The 17,604-nt window shown below is 43.3% G+C and overlaps 1 protein-coding gene across 2 annotated transcripts in view; it reads left to right on the top strand.

Moving 5' to 3' along the window:
• The first annotated feature begins 635 nt into the window (after positions 1-635).
• Positions 636-17,604, top strand: part of tbc1d4 (TBC1 domain family, member 4) — a 28,801-nt gene continuing 11,832 nt past the window's right edge. The window contains exons 1-14 of one of the 2 annotated variants that reach the window (XM_083889171.1): positions 636-727; positions 901-1,756; positions 7,742-7,870; positions 7,964-8,201; positions 8,371-8,615; positions 9,631-9,720; positions 10,076-10,180; positions 10,272-10,404; positions 10,511-10,602; positions 11,271-11,381; positions 11,965-12,087; positions 12,743-12,802; positions 15,253-15,470; positions 15,896-16,048. In XM_083889171.1, the coding sequence (XP_083745297.1) occupies positions 1,358-1,756; positions 7,742-7,870; positions 7,964-8,201; positions 8,371-8,615; positions 9,631-9,720; positions 10,076-10,180; positions 10,272-10,404; positions 10,511-10,602; positions 11,271-11,381; positions 11,965-12,087; positions 12,743-12,802; positions 15,253-15,470; positions 15,896-16,048 (2,096 nt within the window). In that variant the 5' untranslated portion in view covers positions 636-727; positions 901-1,357. The remainder of the gene's footprint in view (positions 728-900; positions 1,757-7,741; positions 7,871-7,963; positions 8,202-8,370; positions 8,616-9,630; positions 9,721-10,075; positions 10,181-10,271; positions 10,405-10,510; positions 10,603-11,270; positions 11,382-11,964; positions 12,088-12,742; positions 12,803-15,252; positions 15,471-15,895; positions 16,049-17,604) is intronic. The other variant, XM_083889172.1, reaches the window with a different exon arrangement.

The raw sequence follows: 17,604 nt of genomic DNA on the forward strand, positions 1-17,604 counted from the left end.
CATGTTGTCTTTATGTATTGAAGCTTTAACATATTTGTCATATGGACTGAAGGATTTTTCCTACATCTGATCCAGTAATTTTTTAACAGTATTGGAGTAACCAGTATTAAACTGGATTTGGATGTGAAGTCTGAGAAACGCTATGTTCTGTTGCAGGAAACTATTCGGAGGTAAGTTTGTTCTCTACAGTAAAACTGTGATGATTTGCGGTCTCCAGCAGAAGTGTGGGTTGGTTTCATGTGGCACAGCTGCTGCTTTGGGGGGGAGGGGTAGATTTATTGCATTTGATGGATGGAAGACCTCTAGTGTTTGAAGCATATCAGATGTGATTACAGCTGCTCAAAACACACAAATCAGCACAACCTGTTTGTAAACAGTTTGCCTTGGTGGATCATTGCAGAATATACAGTGCATGCATTTATTTTTGCAGCGAGGGCTTTGTCTTCGCGACCCCTGCTGGTAGAAAGCACGCGCCCCCACATGATATATGTTGCAAACACTTTCCAAGGAAGAGACTTTCCAGTTATTATGCACAGTTGGGGGGTAGGGGGCGGAGCCTCGATCTGTCACGTTTCACACAGCGGCTCTGCCCCGCCCACTCCTCCAGCACATGGGATGTTTGGGGCGCGTCGTCCGCGCGCACTGGGCAGGCACAGCCGCTCCACCTCCAAGGCTCTGTGGAAGAAAAGGAACGCGTTCGGGAGGTAGCACTAAACAAGCAATACATGTATGTATTTTTATATCACATTTGGGGTAAAAAAAAAAAGGGGCTGTGTAAGCCGTGTTTGCTTTAGGATTTCAGTGCAGGGAGCGTGTGGATGAGTGGCTTCCTTGGCTGCGCGTAGAGGGAGCGACGTCAAGAGAAGTAATCAAATCTGTGGGCGACTTTTGTTTACACAGGAGCTCCAGAGGTCCAGAGCCACAAGCAAGCAAGCAAGCAAGCAAGCAATCCTGGCTGGGACTTTACAGTAACAGGACTGTTTAGCGTGTGACTCTGTGCCAAACAGAGCCAACGGAGACGCGCGACAAACTACAAACACACGCACACACACACACAGCCTTGAAGGTAAATTTCCCCCTAAGAATATATTTCCAGGGAGGGAGAAGATTTTTGGAAGAACATGAAGAGCTGCAGTCAACCGAGAGGGTGAGCACATGCTGTTGCACGTAGCCGAACGTTTCCTCGAGTGAACTTTTGGTTTTGTGGATGCGGACATGAAAAGTGTCGTAAACTAATAATAACAAACTGCGCCTGGCCTTGCTCGCAGGATATGGTACCTCGGTGTTATTATTATTATTATTTTTTTTAAAAACGAGTATTTTAGTTCCTTAAAGCCGTCAGCGAAGAAAGTCCGACATGGAGAGTCCGGACGAGAAGGAGAACAGTCCTCCGAAGTCGGAGCGGAGCTACGCGCTCAGCTACATCGGCTGGTCGTCGCTGGACAGGCGGACCACTCTGCCGATGCTGCCGTGGCTGGTGGCGGAGATCCGCAGGAGGAGCGAGAGGGGCGACTGCGGCAACGTGGTGCAGCCCAGGGAGGTCCAGTTGATCCTCAACCCGCCCGTCGTGCGCTGCGTCCCCTCCAGCAGCAACAACTCCTCGGTCTTCATCTTCGAGCACAAGGCGCAGCTCATCTCTCGCTTCATCCACAACAGCAACGACCTCACGTACTTCGCCTATCTCCTGCGGGGCCAGCCCGACAACCCGGAGTCCGAGATGTCGTGCCATGTCTTCAAGGCCTGCGAACCCAACCAGGTAGGCCCTTTCTGCCCCTGTAAACCAGTGAAAAATACCCACACTGCACCACCGATTTCACAGAACCAGAACTGGGGGGTTTTTATTGCCACGTGCGCAATAAACATACAGTACATGACATTTACTTTTTTGCACTTTAGTGCAACAGTAGAATCTTTATGAACAGATAAACAGACGGCCCTCCAATCATACAGGAAATACTTGAGAAAAAAATAAATCAATAAATAAAGCACGAGTAGTATAAATAATACTTTTATTTCTGTAACATCATAGTGGTGAGGTTATGATGTTACACTAAGGCAGGGGTCTGCAAACTGTAGGATGAAAAGAGCCATTTTTGTCACCTCTCCACCCAAATAAAATTCACTTGGAGCCGCAAAAAATAAAGATAAAAAAAGACGTATAAAGGTTTTTATACAGACAAATTATATACAATAGTAATAGTCTTACTCGTTTATTACATTTAAGAACTACAACGTGTTCAGTTTATACCCAACCTCTTACAAAGTGGAGCAAAAACAAAACACATATTGACGTAGACCTGGTTCTTCCATTGTTTCATTGTCTGTGGCAAATAAATGAAATTTAAATGAACCCACTTTGAAATAAATAAAGCAAATATTTGGATTGTATGTCGTTCATGCTCGAGGAAAACGGCACGTGGATCCAAAGATGGACAGGACACATCCAAACGTGTACTGAATGTTGCATTTTACGTCGACGTTGGATGATGCACGAGATATTAAAAGACTTTTATTTGTCGCCTTGATCCTAAAGCTACAAGGAGCCGCTGCAGAGTGGCTGAAGAGCCACATGTGGCTCCAGAGCCGCAGGTTGCAGACCCCTGCACTAAGGCCTGCTCATGCACTGACTGTCTACTGAAAGTATAAACAAAAAACAAAGTAAAGCCTGAGCTCAAACGTCCTCGAGATTACCAGGATGTCATTTAATCTCAAATACTGTAGATTAGTCAACAGCCCAAACATGTTTACTTTGGCATTAAGTATTTAGGCCACCGTTCAGTGATAAATGGAGCAGCTTGCTTTGCTTTGTTTTCCCTGTCTTTGTGATCGCCCTCTGTTTAGGGTCTCTGGTCGATGCCCATGGTGTGATAACAACAACATTGAGTCAGCATATTTACATGCTGATCAGCATGCCAGTCTTGAGTAACAACGCAAGATGTGTGGTAAACGTTTCAAAATCAGGAAGGTGGGAGTTGAGTCAAGCGTTTGACTGTGCAGTCTTTTCTGAGGTCAAGCTGAATGTGTGTGTGACATAGTGACATGTCTGGTTATGTGTGTGAGAGTTTGTGGAAGTGAATAAATCCTGACAACAGTTTTTTTGCGTGTAAACAAATGAATCCTGAAGTGCTGGTTTTTTAATGCACACGCGATTCCTAATTCATCGCACTTGTTCGCGTCGGATCCTTTTTTATTTTCCAGGAAAAAACCCGGAACAGATAACAAACAGGTATCATGTGTTGTGCGTACGTTTTTGCATCAATCTCAAACATGCCTGTGTCGTATCGTGTTTCTTGTGGTATGCGCAGGGAAGGAGCAGCGCCACTCTGCTAGGATTACAGCGCGTATACGGCAGTCAGAGAGAGAGAGATCTTGAACATACCCCCTTTCAGCGTACGCATTACGCAACAGAAACTGGTTTGACAGCCAGCAAGCTAGGGACATGTGGAAGGTAGACCGTGTGGAATGCACGGGTTACTGTAGCAGCACTCTGCTGCTGCAGTCACTCTCGATGATTTGATTATTTACCAGGTATTCGCTGTTAAAATAATAGACCCCTTCACATTGTGCATCTGTGGATCGGTTCTATTTATCCTCGCTGGGTTTTTCAAAACATGATTGAAATATTGCTTTGTTTCGGCACCGACAGGTTTGTTTTCAAGTCTATTCTTAGCTGGTGATGTGACAGGGATGCATAGTGCAAACCCAGACACACACACACACACACACACACACACAGTGAGACACGTGTGGCATGATGTGAAAGGTTAAAATGAAACGAGGTCTTGTGGAACAGAGGATCGGAGCTGGTATTATTATTCACGGAAATAAAAAAAATAAAAAAAAGAGTCTGACAATGCAAAGCCTGTGTGTAAACAATGTGAGTGGTTCTTTGTTTGAAACACGCTCCACTGAAAAAAATCAAGTCTGACTTCTTCGTCTTGAAATATGACTTTAGTTCTTGTATATTTTTTTCTTCCAGTTTCTAAAGCCAGTGCTCTACATCATGGACAGTGTAAAAGCTTTAAGCTAGAGTTAAATCACTGGGACACATACATCCTCAAAGATACTACTTCAGTGTGATTCTTCTCACAGCATGAACCTTTACCTTTGCTCTCACTTGGAAATGAAGCATCTCTGACTGTTGTGTTGATCACGCTCCATGGATTTAGTGACACTTGACTGTCCAGATCTGAATTTGGGAAATATTTTTTTGCCATAAACCCTAGCTGGGATGAATAATCATTATTATTTTCCTTTAAACTTAACTCTAGCTCTCAGTAAAAATGATATCTTCCATTTTATAACCCAGCCATGTTATCATAAGACACACAACTCTTTTCTCTGCACCTTGCCATTGCATGAGCTTGTTATTTGCTGCACCTGTGCTAGTAAGCATGCATGCATAACCCAGTCGCCGTCTGTTGACATGAAAATATTTATTGCCAAAGAAACCTTTAAACACCACTGAGTTGCGCTGACGTCTGTGACAGTGAATTAAATATTCTCCCAACCTCCGCCAGTCATGGATGCAATAACTTTGTATTATCACAAAACACTAGCAAAGCAAGGCAGAGGTTAAAGGAGAAAGTCGTGGACAGGAGAGGCAAAGGAGAGAAAAACACCAACTGCCATAAAACACGAAAAACAAACAAAGGAAACAGTGTCACTTTCAACTTAGGTAGTTTAAGTCACATGATTAGGTAAGTTCCACATTTTAGCTTAAACTTACCCTCTTTGGTCTATTGTAAGTCAATGGCCTTCTTTCTTTTGTTATAACATAATAACACATGTATTTGAGACAGAAAAAACCGATGGAAGTAAAGTATTGTGAAGGATTTTCTGTTAAATCCTGTGATCATTGGCATTTGAATAGGAATGATGTGATTGAACGTTGGTCTTATATATATTATGTGTAAGTAATGCATGTCTTGAAAAAACATTAGTGTAATAGACATTTTCACCTTTTCACAGCAGATATTTGTTGACATGAAATAGTAGGACAAACATAGGTGTGAACAAAAACATGCATTATTGCTCCACTTCAGGTTTAACAGAGCTGGGTTGTGCTATTATTACAAGTGTTAAGGTAGATCACACTAAATATTAGACAATTTAACCTATAGAGACCATTCCCCCCCCAAATATGTTGTTGTTGTTGTTTTAAAACTGCATACGTGTGTGTTCCAATAAGGAGACCGAGTAATAACTTGTACTGTAATTATAGCTCTGCAAAAACAACAAATCTAATGACTTTAGCACGGTATCGTATAAGTAGAGACAGTTTGTGTCACTGCTGTCTTCACATGCAGTGATTTGTACTTATGATATGAGCTCCCGCCCTGCTTTGTTCTCAGTTGGTACATGAAGATCGTTCACGCTGAGGCACTGACTACGCCCTCAGGCACACGGAACAGCAAAGAACGTCACGCTGCTGCTGCCATAACGAGTAGCGAGGTTGGGATATGAACATGTGACAACTAAACAGTATTGAGTGTTTTTAGAATGAAGAAGTCCAAGCACATGAAGACATTTATTTTTACGTGCACTCAACTAAAGCAACAGTATTTATCCAGGTTACACCTAGAGTCTTATCAGCGTCTTATTTGATTTTTTTTTACAGTTGAAATATGGCTTTAAACGTCTGTAAAAATGGATTTTATTATCTTTTATTTACTCCATATTGCTCACCTGTGACCTCTATTTCGGCTTTTATATTTTGATATGGTTCGGTTGACGGAGTTCACCCGAGTGTCTATGACAGAAGCCTAATCAGGTCTGATTGCAGATGCTGTGCAGGGCGGCGGGTGTGTTGAGGACTCGCTGTTTGTTACCCTGTGGTTTTACTCGATGGTGCTGCGTGAGATAAACACAGCTACGTGGCAGCTGCTGTTTGATCAGATACCATTAGGGCCTATTGAAGGGTGCGTTGACACTACTTGAGCCGTGCTCGGGACTCTCCCAGCTCAAAGAAGACAATCCTTGCGATTGTCTTCTACTAAGCTCTAAACGCTCGCGTGTGGATTCTGGTGTTTATAGACGTGCTTTCAGACGTGCATCAGTCAGTGAAAATGAATCTGCATGATTAAACATGGGCTTTTCATTGGTTTGAATATGTTTCCAGTGGAAAAAAACACAGTCTTTCCTTTATAGGAGCATTCGGGCCTGTCTCAGATTAACACCTTTACTGGATCTAGACCACAAATAATTAATTAGATCAAATGGTACGTTGGTGTTGCCTTACTCATGTATTATCCAGCAGTTTCTTTAAATGTTAAGACGGCTCCGTTATATTTTCCCTACAGGACTTAAGCCTATCGCATGACAGCGCAGACGGTACAGCTGTGATTCTCGGCCACCAAGGCCTTCGGAAATTCCTTGACCTGCAGTAGTGTTAGTGCAAAAGTGATTGTAACAAGGTTATTTGCAGACAGCAAGACATTTGCTTGTTGTAAGGACATCAGTACCACAGGTCAGAGGTGTGTTTGGGTCAAAAGAAAGCCCGAGTATGTATTACCAACAGCCCCTACCTCCCCCCACCATTTTCTTCATCTCAGTACAGTCCTCAGCAGCCACGCAGGCCTCAACCGTTGGGAAAGCATGAACTTGGAAAATGGAGCATTAAAATAGCTCCTGTGGCCAAAGTAGAAAATATGGCGGGCGGCTATTTCACGCCTGTGACTCGTGCATCAACCACGAAGAGCAGGTTTGGTCTTTGTCTGGATGTTTTGTTTATTTCACAATCCATCCTTTCCTGTTTGTCCGTCCTCTCGCTTCTGTGCATTTTTTTTTAATCTGGGTTCCACCTCTAAAGTAGTTTGTTACATAACTTTCCCTCCCTAGTCCACTTAAAAAAATATTTGCTCAACAGTCATCATGCAGCTGCTATCATGTACAATAGATGTGTGCACTGTTTGCTGTCACTGCTCATTGTTGTCTTAAACACAGTATGTGCCTGACCTTGGCGGTGGCCCTGGTTTCAGCCTCTGTTGCCTTCTAGAGAGCTGCATGCCAAATGTTTTTTTTTTGTTTTTTTTTAAGTGCAGCTGTGATTCAGTTCTCCCCGTCTTCAGACCCTTTTTCTGTTACTCTCAGTTGTAAAGGTGAAGGATGGACTGGCCTCACATTCTCAGGTATTGCTTCACAGTTTGCTGTCATGACTTGTTTTTTTTCTCCCATGGATGTGCATTACTGTCACGGCGCTTGCTGTTCCTGTGCCTGACACAGTGGAGCAGAAACAGGATCGGCGACCTTCAAGTTTCTGATTTCTTTTTTTATCCTGCAGTGAGGGTGTGTGTGTGTGTGTGTTCCCACATTATACCGTGTCTTACTGTCCCAACATAAAGTCAGTCAATCATATCTTTTGTTGTGATGACCCGTGTGACCCACATTGATATGATGGCAGCAATCGTCACAATATCTTCAATTGCAATATCATAAAAACTTCAATAGTATCGCTATTGTGTAAAAGCATTGCACACATAATACTTTTGTTTACATAATAATTTTGCTGAATGTGTCACTTTATATTTGTAAAGTGTGTTTTTTTTGCCCATAAAGAAGTTTAATTAACTGGTTTCTTCTTCATTTTTGACCATAATTTAATAGTTATGTGGGTCTGGTGTTGTTCAGTTGTAGGCTCCCCTGGCATTTGGTTCCACTTCCCTTCTCGTTTGTTAGAATTGTCCATTTTGTGCGTCTTCCTAGTCGTCATATGTCATTGTTGCTCTCGTGTTTTGTACAGGTCGCAGAGGTGATCGCCAGTATTCGCCAAGTGTCCAAATCAGCCCTGAAGGAAAATTCCAAGCCCAAACAGGAAGGCGATGAGGCCTTCTACAACTCCCAGAAGTATGAAGTGCTTTACTGTGGCAAGGTAAAACACTAATGCACGTGCCTTAATTATATGGTTTGCCTTCCTTTAACAAAGTCATTGAACAACTGCTATTGGATTAAATACAATTTCCAGGTCACAGTTGCACACAAGAAGGCTGCGTCCACGCTCATCGACGATTGCATTGATAAGTTTCGTCAGCATGAGCTCGAGCGCAAGCGCCTGCGTCTGCTCAATGGTCAGCGGGCGTCCATGGACGGTGCCCCCGTGGAGCTCGTCATGGCGAGCGAAGGAGACCCGCTCTCCGCCGCTCTGACTGAGAGTACGGAAGACCAAGAAGTTCCTCGTATGGAGGACGCAAGCGCAGGCGAAGGTAAAGACCTTGTAAAAAGAGGCTGAATCGACAAGAAGCCGTAGTTATTAATCAATACCCAGCCTTAATCGCACCATTGTTGTTGTTGTTACGTGCCAGGCTTTCTATTCTGGCACATTTTGTGAATACGGGTCAAGTCAGTCACTTTGTATCTCTGCTGGATCCACAGGTAGAGTGATCTCCGGCAGTGCCAGTCAAAGCAGTCTGCGCGGAGCGTTCCCCGAGTGCATCCTGGAGGACTCCGGGTTTGAGGAGCCCCACGAGTTCCGCACGCGCTGCAACAGCTTGGCGGCGAGTCTGCAGAGGAAGCCGGGCGAGGGCGTCATCATGGCCCCCGCGCGGCGCAGACACGCCAGTGCACCGAACAACGTTCAGCCGTCCGACGCGGACAAGAACAGAACCATGCTCTTCCAGGTAATCAAGGAAGTCAAGAAACGCTGCTTTGTTACGTCGGCTCACGCCTTGATATCAGAATGTGCTCAGAGTTATCTGATCTCCAAGTTCAGCTGCAGTAGACTTTACTCCATTTAATCACAGTCATTAAAACGTGTGGTGTAGGATGCACTCAGGTACCTTGAGCGGACCGAGGGATCTATTATATTTGAATTACAGTAATTGCAGTGAAGTAATTGAACTATAATGTGTGATTGTAATATAGATGAACGCCATACAATTTACAGTTGTACTAAGTCTTGTTGGATTTACTCCCATGTTGAAGTGCACGGTTAGGTTTATGGGCAAAACTATAAATATACTCTTTTGTCAATTATACGAAGGTGTTTTTTTCTCACAGCTGCCGAGTCATAAATTGCATTGAAGAACTTATCTGTCACACAACAAAACTAAAGGCCTGCAGGCCTCAGGGCTGCTTACCGTTTGAAACCCCTCCCCGCCTTTGCTTCAGCCTGTGAGCTTTTTGCCGCTGCAAATCATTTTTACGTGCACGTGGCTGGCAGCACATAACACAGAGACTAGCTTGGTCCCGTGTTGTTACTGCTTCATTTAAAGAGGCTGTAACTCCCTGCATCAGAATTTGCCACTCGAGCGCTGCCCCGGTGAAAACGTTAAGGCTGCCGCTTTATGTAAAGCATGCCGCTGCAGAGCGAGGCAGCTGCCATTCCACTCACAGCATGCCCGTTTAACCATGAAGCTAATTTTAAAAACTAGAGCACGGCACTCAATATGATACTCTACACACAGCAGTCAATTATGGGAAAAATCATTGGCGCACACTCGATGACCTTGATTTTTGAGTGCGAGTGTGTTTATGTCTGTTAGAATACCCAGAGCTCTTGTCACTTCACACCTATATACTCCTTTTGCCTTAAGTTAAATCCATGATCTATGAACTGTATTAAAATGTTGTGTTCACACTTGTCCTTGCACTTGAAAATTCTCTCTGACCGACATGTACTCTTGCACTTCACAGGTGGGGCGTTTTGAAGTCAACCTCATAAGTCCAGACAGTAAGACAGTGGTGCTGGAGAAGAACTTCAAAGATATCTCATCCTGCTGTCACGTCAGTTTATTTTTACTCGCTGTGTTTACACTAAAAGCCTTTCTCTCTCACATCTACAGCTACAGTCCCAATCTGACTAATTTGCCTTTTTCAACATTAGCGTCTCTCAGTTTTTTCCATTTAAGGCCACATTTTTCTCAGTTATGTAGATGTATGCCCCTCTTTTACAGGCCCATTTCTTTTAAAAAGCTGCCCATAAAGATAATGTAGAGTCTGATATGAGCAAAGTGGTCATTTCTCTAATTAAATGGACTGTGGAATATGGAGATGGAGTGATTACTTATATGATTTTTATTGGACAAAATTATGACCTGACGTTTATTCTGGCTCCCTGTTTGTCTTGACTTTGCTACAGGGCATCAAGCATACCGACCATTTTGGATTCATCTGCAGGGACCAATCAGAGGCTGGTCCCAGTCAGTATATTTGCTTCGTTTTTCAGTGTGCCAGCGAGTCCTTGGTGAGTCACTCGACAGGTGGAAATGAATGTCACTTTAACTCTTTCTGTTAGACAAATATCTTTATTTATTCAAATCTGTGTTGTTTTTCAGGTGGATGAGGTGATGCTGACACTGAAGCAGGCCTTCACTACGGCAGCAACCTTACAAAGCAGCAAAACCCCGATCCAGCTCTGTGAAGCCTGCCCCATGCATAAATTGCACAAGCTCTGTGAGCGAATTGAAGGTTAGACCACATAAATACATCCAGTAAATACTCCACGCTTCGCTCACTGAATATATTGATGTGTGGTCTGTTTTCTCAGAGTTAAAGCCAGCTCTTGTGTTTCTAGGTCTCTACCCGCCCAGAGCAAAGCTGGCCATCCAAAAGTATCTCTCCCAACTGACGGACAATGAGCAGGTTGAGATTTTTGAGAGAATTCAGGTAAGGTTTGGCTCTGTTTAGTTCCCACTCTCCCCCGATACTCCAGCGACTTAAGCCCAATTTATACTCCTGCACGAAATATTCGTCCGTCACTCCGTCAAGGGACAACGGAGACGGCAAGAGCTGCGATTGGTCCTCAGGACAGGCCGAGCGAAGCCGCTCTGTGCCGGCTCACAGTGAGCACCGAGCGTCCACAGAGGCGGAGCTGATCACCGCCGACGACGTCGCTGCCAAACTATAAATACGTCGTATCTTAACACACACAGCACATGTTCAGACTCTAAATGGCCAATTTCCTCGCCTCAAATTATCTAAAAACTGCATTCCGTGACACAGAAAAGTGAGAAACGGGCCACTGTTTCAACAACAACAGTCTTTCTCTCTTGGACGCCATTGCTCACTGTAGCCAAAAGCACAACAACCTTGCGCAGCGACCCCTACTGATTGGGCGGGAAATTGCAGCGTGTATCCGTCACCACGACGCAGTAGTATGAAGGCTCGAGGCGTCTCCGTGGTGACGCAGTCGGATAACGCATTACGCAGTCGGAGAAGTATAATGTGGCCTTAATTAACAGTGTTTCCCTGACTGATTGAAAACATTATTTTGTTGTTGCATCTGTTTTTTTCCCCACATTGGGTTTTGACCTGTTTTCATTGCATGTCTGCAGAGACTGAAGCCCGGGTCGGACCAGGAAGAGAATGAGCTGGTGATTTTCCATCTGCGGCAGCTTTGTGGAACCAAACAAAAGTCCCACCTTCACATCGGTGAATGTCCTCAGGTAAACGTGTTTTCCTGTAAACAATGAAAAACCAATCACATAATTCTGCAGCATAAAGACCCAAGTCTGATGCACTTAATCTTAGCTGCACCGGGTTATGTGACATTGCCGGAATACCATTGTTATGACTGGTTCTCCGTGATTACAGACATGCATATTAAAAGACAGTATTTGTCAGTATATGCACATAGAAAATAAAATGCCAAATAAAACGTGACCACACCTGACCTGGACCTGCATATCATTTCAGATTATTTTGTCCAGCCCTGGTCAGGCAGGACCTGCCTGGATCAGCCTCCCGCAGATTCTCATGTGTAGAATGCCATGTTAAACACCACCAGACTGTTTCTAAGCTGGTCATTAACTCAATCACTTTTTCAATCCATAACATGGTAAACATAAACATTTATCATGATTTAACCTGAGGGGTTTATGGTAAATGTTATTACTCAAATGGCATTAGTCATTTAACTACTGTGTTGGTGCTCTGAATTTGTATTTTTCACAGTCATCTAAGGCACATTTTACAGTAATTATATATGTGTCGATTTTTTCCTTTTGTCCTCTTGTTCTCATCCATCAGAATGCAGCAAACAGCTCGGCAGCAGGTGATGGCACAGCCACCAGCAGTCGCTTTAAACTTGATATTCTGAAGAATAAAGCACGCACCTCCCTCACCAACTCCTTAGAGAATATTTTTGCAAGGGTGAGTCTTTTGTTGTTGTTGTTTTTTTAAAAAATATATCGTCTAGCCCCACATTTCGCTGCTCTTTAATTCCCTTCTGTCATCCTCATCATCACCCTGCCTCTCGCCCTGTGTCATATATAAGATAAGGAATAAAATGATCTTCACCACAGCTGTCCTTTGTCTTCACCCCAGACAGACAACATTGTGTACCTGAGTTTATCTTCCTGCACAGTCTTTGTGTCGGTCTGTTTCCGTGTGTCACTGTCATTCAGGGGATTGGATTGACCTACATCTGCCAGTAAAACAACAGAATAATTCCTTAGTCAAAGAATCCAGGCAAACTAAAACCTCTGCTGCCATCTGTTATTGTCTCAGAGACTTGACCTCATGTTGTCACTGTTACCATTGTCAAGCCAAGATAATATGAGTCAGATATGTGGATATATTTTATATAGTGTTGTTTAGACAATAGCAACACTTCTTGTCCAGAACAGAAATGGTTTGAAAAACTTATTTGTTCATCTTTAATTTATATATACATTATATATATATATATACATTATATATATATATATATATATATATTCATTTCTACGCATGCCTTTTTATTCTTATTTACCCATTTGTGTTACCCTAATTTGTTTTAATTTTGTGTAATTGTCTTCATCACCAGGGTGCCAACCGAATGCGGGGCCGCCTGGGGAGCATGGGAAGCATTAGCAGTTTTGACAGAGTAAGTGTGGTTTAGGAGGAACCAGGGAATTTCTAGAGTTTCATTTGCAGGACTCTGGGAATTCTCACTTTTGAGCAAGGTGTTCTTCTCACATGGATACATGAGAATGCACCGCATGTATGGGCCAAAAGGCAGAATCATGCAGCGGGGCGTGTGTTTGTAGAAGTGTCAGTGAACCATTTAGGGTTGTCAGGGCTCCAGTGTGTCACTACGGTGGAGAATGTGCAGCAGTGGTGTGATGTTGTACCTCTGACTCCTCATCAGTCATGGCGAGGTCAAGATTCAGACTTAATGGATGGTTTCAAAGAAAAACAGAGGACAAACTATGCAAAAGAACATATTTTCTAATAAAAAAAAAAAAAAAAGAAAACTTAAAAACCCGATTTTCTCGGACCACAATTCAACCGTTTCTCTTATATGATATATTTTAAATACAGGCAAGTGTGTGTAACACTCGTCAAACAATTGTCAAATGAGTTCACATAAAGCCGATGAAGTCTCAGCTCCACATGAATCTTATCTCTGCACTCTCTCAGTAAGTGGTGTTTAGATCTTGTGTCTCATGCTACATACATGTTTTATGTCAAAAGACAGACTGAGGCAACAGCAACATTACGCTAGAGAAGTGAGACAATTGCAATGGTAGTGCGTTTCAGGGGAGTGAATCCAGAGCGTTGAATGTGAATGCTTCTTGCCCCCACCCGCCCCTTGCACTGCTGCTGTATACACACAAACGCTCCCTCAATCAGGTATAGTGATAGTGTTGCTTGGCAGAGTCTGTTTTAAGTGCACATCATATGAATAGTGTTGCATCGTGTGTCACAAGACCAAACAGGACAAAAGCTTGAAGCTAGTAGCATAATCATCATCAACAGCTGCTGCAATTACTACGATCATGTTTCACATACTGCTGCTACCTCTGAAGACACAAAAGGCTTAAGATATTATTTGAAATGTCTAATCAGACATTTTGACATGTCACCTGCTCATTGTGTTAAAAACACACACAAAGGCAGAGAGAAAATGGGCTCACCCGGCCGTCATAAGGCTTTTAATTTGCCTTGTGCAGTCAGTCAGCCCTTTTATGTCAGATTTACTTCGGAAACCACTTATGAACCATCAAGAGTAAGATTTAACTCTTTAAGCAGCAGGCAGTTGGAGGATTTTATTAACCTTGTTAAAGCTGCTACACTTCCTGCTTTAACCAAACAGTATTTGCTTCTCCAGATTTGCAAAATTTAAATGAACTGGTCATAGCCGCACACAACTACGAAGAGCTAAAGATAATTTCATAGGCAATCTGTGCAACTTGAAGACATACATTGTTCTTCTGACATTTTTTTTTACGCAGTCAACAATCGCCAACAAACAGAGGAATGTTGTTTGTCAAGAATTAAGCCAATAAGTCGTCATCTGGGGAAAATATCAGGATACTGATGGCCCAGCATGCAGGAAATTCAAGTCAGGATGTCCATTTTTTGTGTCTGCTGAGCCATTGCCTGTCCTGGCTTCCTCTTCTTTGCCTTCTCATAGGACACAACACACTGTTTATGAACCATTTCGTTTTATTAGAGCGTCCAAAAATGACACGAAATGTCACGTTAGCATTTCAGCAAACAGTGAAATGAAGTGGGATTTAGATGATAAATTAAGAAACGAGAGTAGCAGGTTTTTTTAAATTTCCTTATACACATCAGTGTGGCTGAACCCCTCCTGTCATGGGGGTATCAGAGAGGGAGGGCTCTAAAAGCATGATGGGAGGAGACTGATGTGGCGTTGCCCGTGCTTAGATCCTCCCCAACCAATGGTACGTGACACTGTAAGTCACAGGACATTGTCCATTAGAATACAATAGATGTGGGAGTCGCAGCACTGGGCACGAGGCAATAGTGTGAGGGTGTTGAGTGGAAAGTTGAACCTGGAATGAGTCCTGCTCTGGGGTTTCCTCGGTTAGGTGAGTGCAGACCTGTAACTTGAGTGTTTGTTTGGCGTCAGTCTCTGGAATTCAATGAGTTGTATCTCAGGCTTTGTGTAGTTTGTATTTCATCATTCTGTCATTTAGGGTCGATTTTGCTCATACCCAGGTTATTATGTCCCATACAGTGCAACTGAATATTTATATGAATTTGTGATTAAATAATGTGCAGCTTATCAATAACTATATATATTGGAATATAATTTTCTTCTACTGCAATATATCACTGTAATATTCAAACAAGTGTTTGTTGTTTTCTTTCCATCAAGTCTTTTAAAACCACAATTTAGTGGTTTCTTAAACCACTCAATCTTTGATTATCTGACATTATTTCAATAATGTAGTTCAATATTGACTGATTTGTCTTTATATTGTATTTGGCTTTATCGTGTATTTGCCTCTGTCACTCAGCTGTAAAGTCACATACAGCAGATAAATCCAACTATAATATCATATTTGTTCCTCTCCTCTTCAGCAGGATGAGGAGTCTCCTGGTCACTCCCCTCCAGGTTCCCCTCCCCCCTTCCCCGACGATGACCCCGAGGGCGGTCAGCAGTTCCGTCGCCGTGCCCACACCTTCAGCCATCCACCTGTGAAGAAGCGCATCTCCTTCGAGGGACAGCCGAGCGGCCAGGGCAAACCGGCTCCACTGCACAGGCAACACTCTGTCAACCCGGAGCTGCTGCAGAGCAGGTAACGCACACTTCAGCTGTCACTCACTGCATCGCTAGTTTCGGGGGGGGAAAAGGAATGATCCGTGTAGATGATGCAACCTGTAGTAGTTGATCTTTTGCTTGTTTCGTTTTGAAAATGTGGCTAATGCTAACTTTGCTCCCAAAAAAACCAAAAAATCGGAACCCGTTGCTTTTCTTTTGATCACTAACTAAATGTTTAGTTACACGCGCATTCATCATAGTCTGTTAGCAGCACTTTGTTTAGTTCAAAATCTCTTTACCCCCCCCTGCTCCCCTGTCCTAGAACAATAGCATCACACGTTTCCTGTCTCTGTTTTGATCCCCTCCTTTGTTTTTGCTGTTTCTCCGACCAGAAGGCCTTTTTTCCTTTTGTGTAATGCTTGTTTTTCATTTGTGGGCATTTCATGTTTGGCGCGCCCCCAGTCCCGCGGCGGTCACGAGAACGCGCAGCGTTTCGGAGAGCGAGTCCTCCTTCGGCCTCCCCTCCTCCTTCTCCGCTCCCACTTTCCTGAAAAGCTTTTACCAGGGCTCCCTGGGCTCCCTGAGCTCCCTGGCAGACAGTGGGAGCCTCAAGAGGTGAGAGGGGGGTTTCTCAGACAAACCCCCCCTGCTATGACCCGAATGCACCGGCCACCGGGACTTGATCAAGGGGATGAGATTGGTGGGGAAGGGGGCGAAGTTTTACCTTTGCTGGAATGTTGGCTGTCATATCTTTTAACATCAAGCTTTTTTTTTTGTCTCTGTATCCTTGTACTTTCTTACCGTTCATCCGCGGCAACTTTTTTGCGAGAAAAAGTACTTTCCATCTCTTCTTTTTTCCATACATTGTCTCTGTAGCTGGACACGCCCTCTTCCTGTTTCTCTCACAAATGGAAGAGGATGCTGACACACCCCTCTGCTGTCGCATTTGCATGTGAATGTCTATTTTTTTGCATGCAAAAAATCGAAATGACTTAATCTCACCTTACAGCATTTATTAATTTATTTAGTGATCATTAAATAGTGGTGGATACAATAACACAGAGAATTGCACAGCTGATCACATGTTATGTATCACAGCATTTGTGCACATTTGTAATTTCCGATGCCTTTAAAATAACATACGCAAAACACAATCACTTTGCAAATGCCAGTATACAGAATACACACACACACACACGTGTTTGTGTATATATGTGTATATACATGAAGTAGTTGCTAGTTGTGTTCTGTTTTGAGTTCATTTGCCAGTTTGTTCCATTTATTTAGCGCCCCCTTCTGCCTTGATAGAACTGGACATGGTTGTTTTCCGAGTACAATACATTTTACCGCAGGAGAACTCCTGTTGGACGATCAAAGAACCCGAAGAGCCTGAACACTGAACACGTTGCAAATGCAATGTCGTTTTTAAAATCTTGGCATGTTCAGGTTCCTCAGGATGTGACAGTGGTGTGATCTTATATCAGATATTGATGGCATGATTTTATAGCCTCTGCGGGCGTTTAATCGCTGATGAACTCACCTTTGACCAACGAGGGAACACTCACTGATAAAAATCCTTGCATGCGTAGCATACATTTACATATTTTTAAACGCAAGACGGTCTCTGATTTGTACCGAAACTATACAAATGTATAACACTTCTATCAGTTTGCACTCTTGGCATCACCTTTCATGACCCCGTGGCATTCAGTGTTCCATTGACTCACTGCTCCAAGTGTCCTCCTCCTGCTGTTTCAGTTCAGCGATGGAAAAATCATTCCAAAGGTTGCCTTCATTGTTCCGCCGCACTAATTAACCAACTGTGACACGCCGTGGTGAGGCTGCACGTGTCCAGCTCTGCTCTCTTTGGACAGCAATTCACTGGGTCCATGTGTCTGGATGACTGATATTAAAGGTTAACGTTTTCAATATGAATGAGATTCAGTGGAGCCGACCGTTGTGAAATGTCATTTTCACATTACAGTGACAGCAGTGTGGTCTCCTGAGCGTTTGCAACCGATCACAATGCGAAATAGCAAGAAATTCTTCTTTTGACACGCGGTATCCTGTGATGATACATAATATGTAAATCCCAACAACTTGTTCACAGTCTGGTTTGCTTTCTGTTGCAGCGTGAGACAACTTTATCTCAGTGACTTGTCAGTGACTCT

The sequence above is a fragment of the Microchirus variegatus genome, assembly GCF_963457635.1.
Source record: "Microchirus variegatus genome assembly, chromosome: 5".
In the NCBI taxonomy this organism is placed as follows: Eukaryota; Metazoa; Chordata; class Actinopteri; order Pleuronectiformes; family Soleidae; genus Microchirus; species Microchirus variegatus.